Source organism: Panthera onca, chromosome A3 (genome assembly GCF_046562875.1).
Source record: "Panthera onca isolate mPanOnc1 chromosome A3, mPanOnc1 haplotype 2, whole genome shotgun sequence".
Lineage (NCBI taxonomy): Eukaryota > Metazoa > Chordata > Mammalia > Carnivora > Felidae > Panthera > Panthera onca.
In genome coordinates this window covers 139,918,612-139,937,286 of record NC_138341.1, presented here as the reverse complement: position 1 = coordinate 139,937,286, position 18,675 = coordinate 139,918,612, and the positions used below count along the sequence as shown (strand labels likewise).

Here is an 18,675-nt window from a genome sequence, read left to right as displayed (position 1 = left end):
GTACATGTCCTTCTTTCGGCAAGAGAGAGAGAGAGAGAGAGAGAGAGAGAGAGAGAATTGGGTTGTCTGCAGGCAATAGATCCTGCTTCCATACAAAGACATACAGGACCCCCCCCCCCCAGATTCCTAAATCTGGCTGGAACCTATGTAGACCGCCCCGCAGACCCAAGTACAGAGCTTTACGACAGAAACCGCACACGGACAGACACAGATGCACGATACACACGGGCACACACACAGGGTCAGGCACAAGACCTGCCAAGGCACCCACATATGCAGATAAGGGTGCCCAGGTCTACAGGGACCCACAGACAAAGGCACGGACGAGCTCAGTGGCGCGCACAGCCATGGCCAACAAACCTGGGCCTGCCCGAGGCCCCCACACACAGGCACACATGTGCACAGATGCACACGCACGCACGCATACACGCACACCAGGGCCGCCCACTGGAGACTCCAACCAGGCGAGTGAGCGTGGCAGCAACCCCGGGGACGACAGTAAGTGCTACCTCGGTTCCTGCCCCCACTTCCCCCGCCAGAGCTCCACGTCAACCAGCGGGATCCGCCTCCCTCCTTCTCAGCTCATTGGCGCTGCCACCAGGCTGGAGACCTTGTCGGGAAGGCAGCTCCCGCTGAGGCTGTTGGCCAGGCAGGTCCCGAAAGCCCCCCAGGAGATCAAGAGCTGACTGGGACCCTGATGAGCACCCGTCCATGGGGGCCACACCTCCCTCCTCCACCCTTGCCACAGCCTGAACTGGCCTCCTCCGCACGCCCACGGAGGCCACCAACCTCTGGCTCCATGTCATCGGACAGGTCAGTGGGGAAAAGAGCAGGTAGCCAGGCAGAAAGGGTGTGCGCTGTGACTGGGAGGGCTCTGGCTTCAGGACCCTGGGATTTGAAGGGGGCAGGGTGAGTCTGGGAGGCGTGTTTGCAAAGGCACTGCCTTGACCCCATGTAGAGTGTGCATGGGGGGCAGACAGGACAGGGAGGGGAGGATGGAGGGAGGCCCCGTGTGTCCTTAACCCTGGCAAAGTGGCCACAGCCTCTGCCAGAGAACTTGAGGCAGCTGCTGTTCCAAACGAACAGCCAGATCCCAGAGTTTCTCTTCTCTTTCTCAGAACCCAGCCCCAGGAGGCCCCCCGCCCAGACTCCCAACTCCACAGCACCTCCCACCGGCCCCTGGGAGCGAATCCTTATCAGTCCCACCTCAGGATGCAGGCTGCTGGGCTGGATCCCCTTGAAAGCAGAGGCTTCCCCTTCCAGGCTGCGGTGGGCGCCAACTTCTCCTGGGACAACGGCACCCGGGCACAATGTCACCCTCCCCGAGCCGCTGCCACCCTTCTACGTGCTCCTGCCAACGGTGTACTCTGTGATCTGTGCCATGGGGCTGGCAGGTAACACAGTGTCATCTACGTGATTCGGAGGGTGCCCAAGATGAAAACGGTGAGCAACGTGTTCATCTTGAACCTGGCCATCGCCGATGGCCTCTTCACGCTGGTGCTGCCTGTCAGCATCACGGAGCACCTCCTGCAGCGCTGGCCCTTCGGGGAGCCGCTCTGCAAACTGGTGCTGGCCATGGACCACTACAACATCTTCTCCAGCATCTACCTCCCGGCCACCACGAGTGTGGATCGCTACCTGGTGGTGCTGGCCACCACACAGTGCCGCCGGGTGCCCCAGCGCACCCTCCGCGGAGCGAAGATCACCAGCCTTTGTGTCTGGATCGGTGTCACCATCATGGTCCTGCCCTTCTCCTCCTTTGCTGGCGTCTACAGCAATCAGCTGCAGGTCACGAGTTGCGGGCTGATCTTCCCGCGGCCTGAGAGGGCCTGGTTCAAGGCCAGCCGCATCTACATGCTAGTCCTGGGCTTTGTGGTGCCCGTGTGTACCCTCTGCGTGCTCTACGTGGACCTGGTGCGTCGGCTGCGGGCCCTGCAGCTCCACTCCAGAACCAAAGCTCTGGGCAGAGCCAAGCGGAAGGTGACCACCCTGGTCCTGGCTGTGCTGGCCGTGGGCCTGCTCTGCTGGACGCCCTTCCACCTGGCCTCCGTCGTGGCCCTGACCACAGACGTGCCCCAGACGTCACTGGTCAGCGGCATCTCCTACGTCGTCACCAGCCTCAGCTATGCCAGCTCCTGTCTCAACCCTTTCCTCTACGCCTTCCTGGATGAGAACTTCCCAAACAGCTTCCGCAGCACCTTCCGGTGCTCAGGGGCCTCAGCGCCCTCTGCAGAGCCCCCGTGTGTCTGCTAGGAAAAGCGCTGTTCCCTTTGGAGGAAAGGCTCACCTGCTCACGTCCCATCGCCACCTTCTCCACACAGAGAGAGGAAGACCCGTGAAGGCCGCCCACCGGACCTGCAGAGACGACCGCGACATCTCTGCCACCTGGACAGCCCCTGGGCAGGCAGCTGCAGGGAGTCAGGTTCTGGCCCCACCCTGCCTGTCTGACCCCGGGCACAACAGGCATCCTGACTCTACTCACCTGCAGAGAGGCAGACAGACGACGTCCCCGGAGGCTCCTTCCCCGTCTTCCCTGACAATCATAATCTGGAGGGAAAGAAACCCACACTGTGATTGCATCCCGGGGCCACCACTGCACTCCACACTCGGCACCCTTGGGCTGGCTCCTCCCAAGACTGTGCTGAGATGGCAAAAGTGCAAGCACCTGGGGCAGGAAAGCCAGGTGTTACTGCAAAGGCCACAGACTCAATTATCAAATAAGGCCACGGAATGCATTCTCATAGCTTGAAACTTGGGCGGCATTTCACCAGGAGGCCTATGCCCACTTGGTGTCCTCTCTTGACCCTGCATGCTGTGTGGCCCATGCCCCTTTCGTGCCCTCCATGTCATAGTCTGTGGCCACCAGGACCCTTCTTCCAGGACCTTTGGACCCCCACGGTCTAGAGGGGGCATCTGGTACTTGGATGGGCTGACATCCGGACCCCTCCTCCCTGGGTTGTGGCCTGGGGCCTAGATTCAGCCAGCAGGAGCCCTGTGCTGAACCTCTGGGGTCAGGGTGGGGACACTTAGCTGCTGGCTATTCAGAGACCTGAAGCCTCAGCCAGGCTCCCCCGCCCTTAGCCCCGCGGCTCCCAGCTGGTTCCATGCTTGGTGCTCTAGCTGTGCCATTCTGTGCATCATCTAGCATCTCCCAGGACCCTCCTCAGCTCATGGTGCCCCAGGCTGGCTTCAGTCCTCATGGCACAGAGCTCTGAGCTGTCTGTCCAGCTGGCATGCAACACCCACCATTCACCATCCATGAGGTGCCCCCCAGGGGGCGTGACTGCCGCCCTTCACATACTCCAGCTTCTCCAGTCACGTGGTCCTTAAAGCTCAGACCCACATCCTTTTCCCCTCCTCTCTGTCAGCCTGAAACAACTTACAGCCACCTCTGTGCTGCCTCGTCCCCGACGACACCGGAATCTACTGCCGTATGATGAATTTCCCCTGATCCTAACAGCTTAAGACAACATTTTATTATTTCATAGCTCCTGTCGCTCAAGAATTTGAGAGACGTTTTGGAGTAGTTCTGGCTCAGAGTCTCTCATGAGGTTGTAGTCAGGCTGTTGGGTGAGGCTCTGGTCACCTGAAAGCTGGACTCACATTGGGTCGCTGCTTCCAAGGAGCCCCTCACATGGCCCGGCGCATGAGGCCTCAGGTCCTCCCCACATGGACTCTCCCCAGGGCTGCTTGGACACTGCCCCCGTGTGGCTGCTGGTCCCCCAGGGTGAACCAGTGGAGAGTGGGAGCCAGGAAGAGGCCTCAACACCATCTAAGACTGTCTTGGGGGGCACCTGGGTGGCTCAGTCGGTTGAGTGTCTGATTCTTGGTTTCGGCTCCGGTCATGATCCCAGGATCATGGGACCAAGCCCCACATTAGGCTCCCTGCTGAGCGCAGAGCCTGGCTAAGATTCTCTCTCCCTCTGCCCCTTTCCCCTACTCTCTCACTCACTCGCTCGCTCACTCTCTCAAAAATAAATAAAAACATTTTAAAAATTGGGGCGCCTGGGTGGCTCAGTCGATTAAAGCGTCCGACTTCAGCTCAGGTCACGATCTCGCGGTCCGTGAGTTCGAGCCCCGCGTGGGGCTCTGGGCTGATGGCTCAGAGCCTGGAGCCTGCTTCCGATTCTGTGTCTCTCTCTCTCTCTCTGCCCCTGCCCCGTTCATGCTCTGTCTCTCTCTGTTCCAAAAATAAATAAAACGTTAAAAAAAAATTAAAAAAAAAACATTTTAAAAATTAAAAAATAAATAAAAATAAAAATAAATTTTAAAAGACTATCTTGGAAGCCATTTGCCACATTCTAATCATTAGAAGTCAGCCACTAAGCCCAGCCCACACTCGGGGCTGTGGACATTTTTTAAGCCACCACTAACACCCACATCTCTCACTGGAAGATTCTGGGACCTGTTTGGTCACTGCAGGGCAGACACCTCCGCCAGCAGCAGCCCCAATTAGTGCCTCCGCACTGGCCCTGCCGTGCAAGCTTCTTGAGGAGAGGAGCTGAGGCTCTTGACACGTCTTCTAAGACCGCGGAGGTGAGAGCGGGTGTGAGGTGCAAATGAGTGAGTGAACAGGGCACAGCAGTCACAAAGGCTGGAGGGTGCGTTCCTGACAAGCGGTGGGAACAGAGGGGCGGGGAGGGGCGTGGCGCTGCTCAGAGACTCCTCAACACTTGACCCTGCCCCCTTCGCCCCCGGGCCCCAGCAACACTGGGAGGACGGACCGCGGCGTGGCAGGGACCAAGGCCAATCAGAATCAGCCAGGCAGCCCGCAGTTCCCCGCCCCACCCCATCCCCACGTCCGATGGGAGGGAGGGTCCTCACGCCAGGCCCCCGGAGACCCCAAGGACGGGGGCGGGGGAGGGGGTGGCCATGGGCCAGCCGAGATGAGGGGACAGGTGAATCCTCACCAAGGTTCCACCCAAGCGAGTTGCTGGGTCCCCAGGAAAATGCCAACCGCCCGCCTCCCCCGCTGGTTGTCTCCACACCCTCCACTGTGACTTCCTGAGGTGGAGTGGGGGGAGAGAAAGGAGTGTCCCCAACCTCTGAGCTCGTCGTCCAGGGGAGGACCCGGGGCTCCCCTCGGCTCTCCAAATCTCCCAGCTAGGGCGGGCCGGCTCCGCAGCGCAAAGTCCAGAGGGCAGGCGAGCCCTCCGCCTCCCTAGCAGGTGCAACCCGGCCGCTGACCCCTGCCCGCAGCCCCGGCCTGGTCCACAACCTGGGCCTTCCCCCACGAACCCGCAAGGAAGGTTCAGCCGTCCCTTTTGCAGAGGTGAGGAAACTGAGGCTCGGAGGAACCAGGAGACTTGACCAACCCCGGGGGCTGGTAGGGGCGGAGGCGAGGGGGGCAGGTGGGGGGGCAGGGCCACGGCCGACGCGGGAGGGGACGGAGGTGGGGACGCGGTGCGGGTGGAGGTGGGCAGCGGACGCCGTTGGGCAGGGGCGGACACAGTCCTGGAGAGCTTGGGTTGGGACCCTACGCCCACGGTCCTGCGGGCTACCTCACAGGCCCCTCACGCCTGCGTGGCGCGCCTCGTGTGACCCCTCACGGCCCATCTCCGCGCGGGTGCTCACTGCGGGGTCGGCCCTGCACGGACCCACCTTGAGCTCCTCCATCAGCAGAACCACAACTGTCCTGAGCATTCTTCACGCACCTCCGCCCTATGGCCGGTCACTCCCAAACTTTTCCTTGACGCTTACTTTTGGTTTTAAAAGCAAAGTGCCCGTCATTAAAACTTGTACCAAACCACACATTGGCACATCTGCCTGTGCCCAAACACCTCGGCCTGAGCTCGCCCTTGCTACCCACTCTGAGGGCCTCTTTCTGAGAGGGTCCTCGGCCAGTAGAGTCAACCTGGGCAGAACAGGGTCCCCACAGGGGCCAGGGGGGCGAATCCACATCTCAGGGCCACCAGGGGAGGCTGTTCTTTTCATCTTCCATCAAGACCCCCCCCTTAGACCTGCTCAAGGGAGGGGGAAGGGCTGGGGCAGGCAGGGGGCCTGCTGAACCTGTGACCCAGGTGGGAAGAGCACACCCCCACACTGGACCCGCAGGGAACCTCTAGCAGCCGGGGCAGGCTGGACGCACAGTAGTCGTTCAGGGAGAAACGGTTTGTGCTGGGGGAAAGGCAACAGACCTCCAGGGCATCGTGAACTAACTGGTCACATCCCTTCTCAAAGCCAGAGCCTGGCCAGGTGAGGAGCACAGAGGGAGTGGAAGGACTCACAGCCCCAACAGCCCCACCCCACAGGGGCCCAGAACACCTGCTCAGGAGGCAAGGGTTTATTACGGCCCTCCATGGGCCTAGAGGCATGATCAAGGTTGGTTACATGTAGGGGAAATCATGCTTGTTGCATGCATAAATACATGGAGATACATGTTACACCAGCACAAATTCACAAATCCTGCAGCCTTGGCAGGACAGTGCCCCAGCTGAGGCAGCCCCAGTGTCCAGAGCCCCCCCCCCCCCACCCACTGCAGCCAGCACAGCCCCATCCTCTCCAGGAGCAACCCCACAGGGCCAGGGCTCCCTGAAGCAGGAGAAGTCAGCCCAAAGTCAGTGCTTCGTGTTCTTTGCAGGTGCTTAAGGTCACCTGGCTGAGGTCTGCAGCTCAGCTCACAGGTGGAGGCAGAATAGTCTGTCCGGCGCTGGGAGTATTCCATAGTTTCTCTGCAGGAAGAGTGTTTGCAAAGTCACCAAACCACAGTTACATCTGCAGACCAGGGAGGGTGCTTCTCTGGTGACAACAGCAGGGAGACACCCTCCCCTCCAGTGTTTCCACAGCTGGACAGTCCTCACACTTGGCTCAAGCAGGCCCTGTCGAGCCCCACCCCTTACACCAGCTCTGCATGTGAAGCCATCCCGATGTGGCCCCAGGTAGGGTAAGTCCCGGCAGCAGGAAGCTCAGACCTGCCCCACAGACACTGGGAGGCTTGTAAATGAAGCAGGAATCAGTCACTTGGGGGGGGGGGGGGCCGCAAAGAAGACCCCATCCCCACTGCCACTCCTCTTCCACGGCCACCAGGATCCAAACACGGCGCAGGGTCCCGCCGGCTGCATAGCTGCTGACCTCTGATTTCAAGAGAGCCGGGGAGGACACACGGACCCCCAGACGGAGCATGGCAGAGCCCTCCCCAGCACCAAGCAGCCAAGACCAGGAACACAGGGCTGTTTCAGTAATGACAGAGTGGGGGCACCTGGGTGGTTCAGTTAGTTGAGCATCCGACTCTTGATTTCAGCTCGGGTCATGGTCCGGGGGTCGTGGGATTGAGCCCCACGTCGGGCTCTGCACTGAGCCTGCTTGGGATTCTCTTTCTCCCCCTCTGCCCCTCTCCCCCCCTTGTGTCCTCTCTCTCTCTCTCTCTAAAAAGAGAAACACAATTTTTAAAGAAGACATTTTAAAAAAGAAACAGCGGCCTGAGGTGATCAAGCAGCCCACAGGCCTTCTGAGCCGCCTCCGCACGCGCGGGCAGCACATCTGAGGCTGACAGTTCTTGGCGCTTCTGGAGGGAAAAGCCTCTGAGAGGCAGGTGGAGGACGAGAAGGGGAGCAGCTGAGGCACAGGCAAGTCCGTGCCAGCGGCTCCAAGCCCCGCTGCCCGCGGACGCCTTGCCAGCCCTCCAGTCAGTTCCAAGCCCAAGGAGACGGGGCAGCGCTCCACGCAGACGGCACGCCGCACAGGGGCACGGGGTGGGCACGCTGCTGTTACGCCTCCAGGTGTGTGCACGCCAAGAGCGCACAGGGTGCGGCGGGGCAGAGGCCAGAAGGGTCCCGAGGAGCGTAGGAGAGTTGGCGTGCGCTCTGGTCACGCACGCTCACCGCTGGGTCCTCGCGTCCCCTCTCCACCCTGAACCAGGAGGGCAGCTGTAGTCTGACCTGTCCCATGATGTCACCGGGCCCTCTGAAGCCACGGTGAAGTCTGTGAGTCCGGCGACGCTCAGGGCTCAGGTTGCCGTCAGCCTAGAGAGCAGTGACCTGGGTGAGCTCCGTGTTGGGTGTGGACGGGCTCTGTGGGCTGACAGGCACCATGGGCAGGTCCACGCCTAGTCATGCGGGCCGTGGTACTGTCTCGGAGGTCTTGCAGGCGAGGGCCACATCCTTGGCAATGCTGCGCACACGGTCAGACACCTGCATCTCCCGGCGCAGGGCAGGAGCACAGCAGAACTTTCGGAAGCAGGCCTTGAAATTCTCGTCCAAGAAAGCGTAGAGGATGGGGTTGAGGCAGCTGTTGACGTAGCCAAGGGCTGTGCAGAAACGCAGAATGGCCACTGCGGTCTCACTGCCCGGCTGAACGCCCAGCCCTTGGACCAGCACGAAGACCTGGACGGGCGTCCAGCAGCCCACGAACACCGCCACCACCACCAGCACCAGCCGCGTGATGCGCCTCAAGTTCCGGTCCTTCTCCCGGGAGCCGGACAGCAGGCGGACGCCACGCAGCCGCCGGATCATGAGGCTGTAGCAGATGGAGATGATGAGCACGGGGATGATGAAGGAGAAGAGGAAGATGCCGATGGCAAACACGGGGCCCCAGTAGTCCTGTGGGGCGGGGATCTCCACGAGACACTCAATCTCTGCAGGGAGAAACACAGGGTCAGGGTGAGCGAGCCGGCACGGGGCCCTCTGGGGCCAGAGGACGACAGCACGGGGGAGGGGGGCCACCCACTGACCTTCGTCCTCGACCTGCGCCGAGCCCATGATGGCGACAGGAACACCCACGACAGACGCCAGAGCCCAGATGGCCACGTTGACGGCCTGGGCCTTGCTGGACGTCCGGACATCGAGAGCGCGGATGGGGTGGCAGATGGCCACATAGCGGTCCACGCTCATGGCGGTCAGCGTGAAGGTGCTGGTAAACATGTTGTAATAGTCGATGGCAATGACTGTCTTGCACAGGGCATTTCCAAATGGCCAGAAGCCCAGGAGGACATCTGTGCCCTGGAAGGGCAGCGTCAGCAGCACCAAAGTGTCCGCCAGAGCCAGGTTAAAGATGTAAATGTTGGTGGCTGTCTTCATCTTGGTGTGCCTGCGGAGAGCACAGGGGGAGGGAAGACCTGGCCCAGTCCCTCTGGCTGGGGGCCTTTCTTGTTGCCGCCACCAGGAGCACCCGCCCCGAGACCCCTGTTGGAAGGCAGGCCCCCCGGCCCGGCACAAGGGACTTGGGGCACAAAACTGTGCTTCTGGCACACACAGAAGGCTTCCGAACCCCAAAACCGGTCCGCTTTGGGAAGGCTGGGATGTCAGGCAGCAGAGCACCCCTGTGACTCCACGTGGGAGCAAGGGGACAGGAATCTTCAGAAAAAGGACCAGTCCCCCTCCCTGCCTTCCAAGTCTTCCTGAAGACAGTCCACGGACTACGATGTTGGCCCTAGACACACCAGAGGTTCCTGAGGGCTCCAGAGTCTGTAACAGCACGTCAGAGGCCTTCCGACCCATGTTGTGGTCCGGCCATAGAGACAGGAAACGGCACCAGAAATGGGAGGTGTGCTAACAAGACCTGGCTGTATCCAAGGGACACAGCCTTGGGGACCTTATAGTTACGGAATAAACACCTGTCGAGTGGGGCACCTAGGTGGCTCAGTCACTTAAGTGCCCGACTGGCTCAGGTCACGATCTCGTGGTTCATGAGTCTGAGCCCCACATCAGGCTGTCAGCACAGAGCCTGTTTGGGACCCTCTGTCCCCCTCTCTCTGCCCCTCCCCCACTCGTTCTCTCTCCCTCCCTCTCTCTGTCTCTGTCCCTCAAAAGTAAATATATATTTTAAAAAATAATAAATAGGGGTGCCTGGGTGGCTCAGTTGGTTAAGCATCCAACTCTTGGTTTGGGCTCAGGTCATGATCTCATGGCTTCATGGGTTCAAGCCCCGCATCAAGCCTGCGCTGGCCGTGCAGAGACTGCTTGAGACTCTCTCCTCTCTCTCTGCCCCTCCCCTACTCGTACTGTCTGTGTCTCTTTCAGAATAGATCAATCAACTTTAAAAACTATCAAAAAATAATAAATAGCAAATAAATGCTTGTTGAATGAATCAATGTTATGATGGTGGCGATGGAGGTGGTGATTGTGGTGGGGATGGTGGTGGAGAGAATTCTGGTGATGGTGGTGATGATGGTGACTGTTGTGGCAGTGGTGCTAATTAAGGTGGTGGTGATCGTGGTGGTGGTGGTCGCACAACACCAAAGATGTTGCCGTCACCAGGAACACCAATGTTCCCTGTAAACTAAGCTTCCATAAGGGAATCTGGGTTCGGTTCTGCCTCTCAGAGAAGGATTAGAAAGAAGCACAAACAGACCTCAATTATGACCAAATAACAGCAACAATGCCCACAGCGGCAGACACCTGAGCCAAGCTCTCACATGGATTTTATCTCATTTAAATTTCAAAGATGCGGGCGCCTGGGTGACTCAGTCAGTTAAGCGTCCGACTTCAGCTCAGGTCGTGATCTCACGGTCCGTGAGTTCGAGCCCCGCGTCAGGCTCTGTGCTGACATCTCAGAGCCTGGAGCCTGCTTCGGATTCTGTGTCTCCCTCTCTCTCTGCCCTTCTCTCACTCACGCTCTGTCTCTGTCTCTCAAAAAAAAAAAAAAAAAAAATGACTAGGGGCGCCTGGGTGGCTCAGTCGGTTGAGCGTCCGACTTCGGCTCAGGTCATAAACTCGCGGTGTGTGGGTTCGAGCCCCGCATCGGGCTCTGTGCTGGCAGCTCAAGCCTGGAGCCCGCTTCGGATTCTGTGTCTCCCTCTCTCTCCGCCCCTCCCCTGCTCATGCTCTGACATTCTCTCTCCCTCAAAAATAAATAAACATTAAAATATTTTTTAATTTCAAAAATGCTATTTTGATCCCCACTCTATGCAAGAGGACCCTTAGGCTCAGAGGATCTAAGTGGCCTTGAAAAGAGCTGGCAGAAAAGCAGAGAGGATCAAGAGAACTAGAAGACGAGCCACAGACAGGAGGAAAGATTTGCCAGAGATGCATTTGATACAGGCTGCTGTCCAGAATACACAAGGCGGCTTAAAACTCGACAATAAGAAAACAGACAAAGACTTTAACAGACACCTCACCAGTGAAAACAGCAACGAGATACTGCTACACACCTCTTAGAACGAGCAATTTCCAGAACACTGACACCACACGCCGGTGAGGGTGTGGGGCGGCGGGAGCTCTCTTTCGTTGCCGGCGGGCATGCCAAACGGTGCAGCCACTTTGGGAGACAGTTCGTTGGTCTCTTACAAAACTAAACATACTCTTACCATACGATCCAGCAATCACACGCCTTGATATTTACCCAAAGTTGTTGAAAACTTGTATCTGCGTAAAAACCTGCACACAGATGTTTATAGCAGTTTTTTTCACAATTGCCAAAACTTGGAAGTGACCAAGATGCCCTTCAGCAGGTGATGGATTCGTAAACCGTGGTCCATCCAGAAAATGGAATATGATTCAGTGATAAAAAGACATGAAAAGATCTGGAAGAACTTAAGTGCATATTCCTCAGTGAAAGAAGCCAGTATGAGAAGGCTACACGCTGTATGACCCCAGCTACGTAACGCTCTAGAAAAGGCAAAACTATGGAGACAATAAAAATATCAGTGGTTTCCAGGGGTTGTGGGGTGTGGAGGGATGAACAGGCAGAGCACAGAAGATTTTTAGGGCAGTGAAACTGTTCTGTGTAATATTATGATAGTAGATACATGTCAAAACCCACAGGATGTACAACACCAAGAGTGAACCATAATGTAAACTATGGGCTTTGGGTGATTATGATGTGTTAACGTAGGTTCAATTGTAAAACTGAGTTGTAACTCGTTATAAAATGTACTAGTCTGGCGGAGATGTTGCTAACTGGGGAGACCATGCATGTTGGGGGGCAGAGGCATATGGGCAATCACTGTACCTTCCTCTCAATCTTGCTGTGAATCTAAAACTGCTCTAAAAATAAAGTATCTTTTAAAAAAGCAGGACTTGGGGTGCCTGGGTGGCTCAGCTGGTTGAGTGTCGGATTTCGGCTCAGGTCATAATCTCGAGGTTCGTGAGTTCGAGCCCCGCGTCGGGCTCTGTGCCGACAGCTCGGAGCCCGGAGCCTGCTTCCGATTCTGTGTCTCCCTCTCTCTCTGCCCCTCCCCCTCTCACGCTCTGTCTCTCTCTGTCTCTCAAAGATGAATACACGTTAAAAAAAATTTTTTTTTAAAGAGCAGGACTTGGAGCCGGGGTCCGGGACTGCAGAGGCAGTCCACCCCAGTCCACAGGCTCAGAATACACTGTGCTAATACTCGGACCAGGCCCCACACACCAGTGTCTCTGGGGACTGCTGTGGGCAAGACAACCTTCCCTGTCTGCTCTAATCAGGATGTGGCTCTGAGAGTCCTGATGCCACAGTGCGGACGAGACACACAGAGAAGTGACGACAGCAAGAGTGAATAAGACCACCCCGGGGCGCCCGGGTGGCCCAGTCGGTGAAGCCTCCAACTTCGGCTCAGGTCGTGATCTCACAGTTTGTGAGTTCGAGCCCTGGGTCGGGCTCTGCGCCGATAGCCCAGGGCCTGCTTGGGATTCTCTCTTCCTCTCTGTCTGTCTCTCTCTCTCTCTCAAAATAAGTAAGACTTAAGAAGACAAAGACCACCCCAGGTTGCTGCACTTGTCACCCACAACCCACCCTCCAGCCACAGAGGGGCACGTGTGTGAGTCCAGTGCCGCGGGGTCCAGCACTGGGCACAGCCAGCTGCTCTTCCTGGCCCCGGTGTGAGCACGTGCACCATGCACCTCGCACACATACGTGCGCACACTCGCATACGTGCACACGCCAGTGTTGACACGTGCACACGCTCACATACATGGACCTGTTCACATGCACGGACAACCCTAACCGTGCATGTACACACACTCATGCCTTCGTATGTGCACACACACACTCGTGTGTATACGCTGTGCATGCCTACCCCGCTTTAAACCACACACGCGTGCACGCACACGTATGGCACACTGACTCGTGTGCACCCACTCCCACACATACGTGTACACAGGCACACATGTATGTGTGTGGCTCACACTTGTGTGCACTCCTGCACGTGTGCATTCACCTTTTGTGTGCGCGCATGCCTTGTGTACACGCTCGGGCATGTGAGCACACGTGAACACACACACATGCGCACGTCCTCACGCTGTCGCCCCACACCATCCCCACACTGTTCCCCTACGATGGACCCCGACCCCACTCCCGGCCACCCCTCTTGGCCACAGGGGCTTTCCCATTCGGAGCACAAACATGCCGGAGTCAGCCCAGACGGCAGCAGCGAACACGACGCTGGAGCTGAAGGCAAGGGCTTCGGCACCTGCCCCGGCACGGGCCCCGGAACCGGCCGGCGAGAGCTGCCTCTTAGGGGCACGGTGAGGTCCAGGAGAGCCTCACGCCGCGGCTCAGCCAGGAAGCTGGCCCGCAGCTCAGGTCAGGGAGCGTTATCTGCCAGGAGTCAGAGTGACAGTCCGTCTGGGGCACGGATGCACCCTCTGCCCTCATCAGGACGGGGGTGAGCAGGGCTGATCCTTTCCTCTCCCTCTCCCCCTAGTCAGGTGCCCCAACCCTGAGGACTCGGAGCATCCGGGACCTCAGGACTGACCCTGACCCTGCTCCTGCCTGACAGGATGACCAGAAATGGAATGGGAAAAGTGGGAACCCCCCACCTGCCAGGCCCACCCAAAACAGCCCCCTGCCTCAGTTTCCCCTCTGCAGTAACGTGGGACTCACCAGTAGGGAACCTTGGCAGGTCCCCAGCCTACCTTAGGATGACATACATGACGAGGCAATTTCCCAGCAGTCCCCCAATGCAGACGGCCAGGTAAAGCCCTACGATGGTGACCTTGAGCCCAAGGGGCAGGAAGGCGCCGTGGCTGGCATTGAGCAGCAGGTTGGGGGGCAGCAGGCTGTGGTTGGGGCTCAGGAGGGACAGGTTGCCCTGCAGGTGGCTGCCGTAGAGGACCTCCCAAAATGGGGCAGGGAAGAGGGACTCCATGCCACCTCCCTGCGTGCAAAGCAACCTGGTACCTAGGAGAGGACAGGGACACATGAGCACAGCACCCAACACCCACCCGGCTGAGGCCTCCGAGCACAGTGTGTGTGGCCCAACAGGCACGTGGACCCCCCACACATACACACAGGCAGCCACAGACGCAGAGGCATACATCCACACACAGAAACAATGGAGGCAAGCAGACACGTATGCACAGATGGGAACACGCAGAGAGGCATGTAAGTCTCGTCAGACCTGTAGACTCCCACATGGGGCGTGTGGATGTAGTTACACTCCGGGACATGTGTCCACCCACAGGGACTCATGGACACACGGCCACCCGTGTGCACACATCACACACAGAGGTGTCCAAAGCTGACCTCGTGCACGCACAGGCACAAGAGGGTCAGAGACATACCCAGAAACACCTGCAGCACAGGACCGAGGCTGATCGAGCACTCAGCTCCCTCCCACCCCTCCCCAGTCCTGCCTGAGAGCTGCAGTCTGTCCACACCCGGCCCCCAGCAGCTTAGGCCTTACCTTAGCAACCTCCGTGGGAGCCAAGACTGTGGGGATGCTAACCGTCAGCGCTGGCAGAGCAGGGCTGGGCTCCCACGGCCCTCAGCGCCGGATCTGGACAGGGCTGCGGCAGGCGGCTGCTCCTTCCCTGTAGCTGCCAGACCAGACGCAGCAGCCTAGCGCGGAGCTGGGGGATGGGGAGGAGACTGCTGCTCCAGAGGGGGAGGGGCCACGCGGGGTGGAGGAGGGGGCCGCAGGGAAGGCGGGGGTCACCAGGCCCCACACTGGATGGGGAGAGACCAAAGGACCAGGACACACACTTAGAGATGAATGACAGACGGGCTCCGACACACGGACACAGGAACTGAGCCGGGGCACAGACATACACACAAGGACGCACGGGGACTCGGGGACGGGCACGGGGGACAGACACAGAGACACGGGACAGAGACAGAGTGGACACACGGGATGGAGACACAGGTAGGTGCACACACAGACTGGGACACAGACATGGGGGCTTGTCTCACACACAGAGACACTGCCTCGGACAGGCTCAGACCAGCCTCGGTCTGCACTCTGTGCCCAGAACAGCACCCTCAGCTGGGCTCCGGGGGAACTGAGGCACAGCAGGCCAATAGGTAGGTAGGTGGATACACAGTGCCCCCGCCCAGCCAGCCCCAAGCGGATCAGAGCCTTGTAGACAACAAGACGCCTAGACTCTACTGTGGACCCTGTGTCCCTGCTGTGTGCCCCGCACGTCCATCATGAACGCGAGCTCATCCGTCCCCATCATACCGGCTCATTGTCATCAGCATCACCTTCATGCAGACAGGAGCATTAAGCCTCAGAGGTGTGAAGTCACCTGTCGAAGTAGCAGAGACAGGGTTCAAACCCAGATCCACCTGCAGCTTTGAGACACCCCAAGGGCGTCTCGCCACAGCAGGGTCCCAGGGCAACATCTGAGCATCATTCCGTCACAGCCTGGGCCCCCACACCGACGCAGCCAAAGGGCTCCAGTGGGGCTGCCTCCTTCCCAGCCCTGGGGTCACATGTCGTGTGGGAGATCTCTCAGATCAGCTACCAGCCTTGCAATCATGGGGTCATTCTTCCTGCACAGGCTCTACTCACATAGCCCAGACCCTGCTTGGAGCATCCGTCTCCAAGGATGGGGACCTGGTTGCTAGGCGACTGGCAGCAGCGTCGCTAGGATACCTGGCAAATCAGAGAGGACAGGGCAGGCAGATGCCCCAGGACTCAGCATCCTAAGCTGTCCCCCAGGGCTTATCTCTGCATCTTCACTGCGGCTGACTCAGGGACACGTGTGGAGACATGGGGCACACCCACGGGGACACTCAGGACACAGGCTCACGTGCCTGCATGCACACACACAAAGATGCCCAAACAGGCACACGAGTGAACACACAAACACAAGCTCATGCTCAGAAATGCACAGACACCCGCAGGCACAAACACACGGACCACACACACGTGAACCCACGCCAACGTGCACTCAAGGCACATGAGCAGACAGGACAGAACAGGTGGACACACAGATCAAGGCCTTCAGACACCCAGGGGCCACACACGAGCACCACACTCTCCAGGTGAAGCTTGAAGTATGATCCTGCTGACCTCGGGAGCCCAGCAGGGGCAGGAACCCAAGGAGGCCAGGCTTGGCCTCCCGCAGCCTCCCCCAGCCGGGCTGACCGAGGTCTGAGCAGCCAATCCCAGCCCCTCCTGCCCCCGCTGCCTGCGCCCACCTGCCTGCTCACCGGCCCGCAGAGCTCGTTTCATAACGGCCTCCAGCTGCCTCCCAGCTCCGGCACAGACTAGGGGAAGGGAGGGCCATGAGGCTGGCCTGGAAAGGTATCCCGTGAGAGTGCACCCAATGGACCCAGCGCTAAGGACGGCTGGAAGCAGATACCTGGCCCCTCACAGGGATGGTCTCAGCCGAAGGTCAGGCTTGGTCACCTGGCCCGTGGGGGGTCAGGCTGGAATGCTGACTGTACTCCCTGGGTGTGACAGCGGCCCAGCCTTGGACCCTAAAGGGCTCCCACAAAGGGAGCTGGCAGCACCGAGGAAATAGCCCCTGCACAGCCAGGGTAAGACACAGAACACATGTGTCACACATGGGACAGCAGGGGACACGTTATGTGAGACAGCATTGGTATCAAAGCAGGACAACTCACGGGAGCCTGGGTGGCTCAGTCGGTTAAGCGTCTGACTTCAGCTCAGGTCATGATCTCGCGGTCCGTGAGTTCAAGCCCCGCATCGGGCTCTGTGCTGACCACTCGGAGCCTGGAGCCTGTTTCAGATTCTGTGTCTCCCTCTCTCTCTGACCCTCCCCCATTCATGCTCTGTCTCTGTCTCAAAAATAAATAAACGTTAAAAAAAAAAATTTTAAAGCAGGACAACTCAAACTCACATCATATGCAGGCAAAACAAAACACACAGGGGCACCAGGGACAGCCCAAGGCATGCGGCTTACGTGAATGACGGCACAGAACGCATGTCCACAAATTATGGTTGTAGCTGCCTGGGCTGCACTCAGGAGTCATGGGAATTTGTGGCAGGACCTGGTCCCAGAGAGATTTCCACCCACAAAGTGGGGCGAATGCACCTCACTCTTGCCCAGTGAGTCACAGCCGGGAAACGCCGCTACTCGTGGCCTCGGGCAGGCTCGCCGTCTGCTTCCGTCCATCTCTGGGTGCTTTGCTACCCCTGGGCGCGGCACAGGAATCCAAGCAAAGTCACCAGAGCCTAACAGGGAACAGCTGCCCTCGGGGAATTCAGTTCCCAGGTCATTTGTGCTGTTAAAAAGCGAAAGACCCTCCGGGCACCTGGGGGGCTCAGTCGGTGGAGCAGTTGAGCATCCGACTTTGGTTCAGGTCACGATCTCACGGTTGGTGAGTTCGAGCCCCGCGTCGAGCTCTGTGCTGACAGCTCAGAGCCTGGAGCCTGCTTCGGATTCTGTCTCTCTCTCTGCCCCTTCCCTGCTCATGCACTGTCTCTGTCTGTTCTCAAAACTGAACAAACGTTAAAAAAAATTTTTTTTTTTTAAGTGAAAGACCCAGGTTCCTGGGTGGCTCAGTTGGTTGAGCATCAGACTTTGGCTCAGATCAGGTCTCAAGGTTTGTGAGTTCAGGCCCCATGCAGGGCTCACTGCTGTCAGCACAGAGCCTGCCTCAGATCTTCTGCCCCTTTCTGCCCCTTCCCCATTTATACTCTCTCAAAAATAAATAAATCCTAAAAAAAATTAAATTAAAAGTGAAAGGACTCTTTCTTTCAAGTTTATCTATTTATTTATTTTGAGAAAGTGCACACCCAAGCAGGGAAGGAGCAGAGAGAGAAGGAGAATCTCAAACAGGTTCCACGCTCAGTGGGGAGCCCGTCGCGGGGCTCAATCCCACAAACCCAGAGATCATGACCTGACCCGAAGTCAAGAGTCTGATGCTTAGACTGAGCCACCCAGTGAGCCACCCAGACACCTCCAAGGACATTTTTTTTTAGTTTATTCATCCATTTTTTTAAAAGAGAAAGAACGTGCATGTGCACACGAGCACAAGCAGGGGAGGGACAGAGAGAGAGAGAGAGAGAGAGAGGATCCCAAGCAGGCTCCACGCTGATAGTGTGGGACTCGAACCCTCAAACTGTGAGATCATGACCTGAGCCAAGATCAAGAGTCAGATGCTTAACCTACTGAGCCACCCAGGTGCCCCTAAGAAAAAACCAAAATGGAAGGATTTTATCGGTTGTGAGTTTCATCATAATAAATTACTTTGTGTGATTTTAACTTTATAATATTTATATATGGCAACAAAAGAATTGACCTGTACATTTTCAATATAATGTTAAATTTTGTAGTCACTTCACAAGTGTCTTAATTTTTTTTGGAGTTTTATTCTCAGGCTTTGGCAGCAGTCAAAATGCTTTTAGATCCCAGCATTCCCATCAGCCCTTGAAAAACAGACGAGTCCTGGGCACAGAAATAGGTGGGAGACACCTACCTGGTGGCCTCGCACAGCTACTGGGCCCTAGACACTTGGAGATCCCCGTCCCACCCCCCCTTCCCGCCCCCCTCCCCAGGAAACTGCAGGGCGTGCAGAGGAGGAGCCCGAAGAAGCTGCTTTCAGGAATATGAGCTGTGTAGGCACCAAGCC

At 57.8% G+C, this 18,675-nt stretch overlaps 2 protein-coding genes across 8 annotated transcripts; one reads left to right on the top strand and one right to left on the bottom strand.

The window, feature by feature from the left end:
* The first annotated feature begins 1,149 nt into the window (after positions 1-1,149).
* Positions 1,150-2,253, top strand: NPBWR2 (neuropeptides B and W receptor 2). Its single transcript, XM_060646903.3, is given in 3 exon segments — positions 1,150-1,302; positions 1,304-1,400; positions 1,403-2,253. Coding segments are annotated over 3 exon segments (1,038 nt in total). The 5' UTR covers positions 1,150-1,212.
* A 5,239-nt stretch (positions 2,254-7,492) lies between these two features.
* On the bottom strand, positions 7,493-16,712 carry OPRL1 (opioid related nociceptin receptor 1). 7 transcript variants are annotated; one of them, XM_060622778.3, is made up of 6 exons: positions 15,644-16,692; positions 15,311-15,377; positions 14,537-14,799; positions 13,767-14,031; positions 8,669-9,024; positions 7,493-8,572 (listed from the first exon to the last, which is right to left on the bottom strand). In XM_060622778.3, the coding sequence occupies exons 4-6, from the start codon at positions 13,997-13,999 to the stop codon at positions 8,049-8,051; spliced, it is 1,113 nt and encodes a 370-aa protein (XP_060478761.1). In that variant the 5' UTR covers positions 14,000-14,031; positions 14,537-14,799; positions 15,311-15,377; positions 15,644-16,692; the 3' UTR covers positions 7,493-8,048. The 7 variants fall into 7 exon arrangements, with proteins under 7 accessions (XP_060478761.1, XP_060478743.1, XP_060478752.1 ...); XM_060622760.3 differs by lacking the exon at positions 14,537-14,799 and having other exon boundaries at positions 13,735-14,031; positions 15,644-16,712; XM_060622769.3 differs by lacking the exon at positions 15,644-16,692 and having other exon boundaries at positions 15,311-15,637.
* Positions 16,713-18,675: the final 1,963 nt, after the last annotated feature.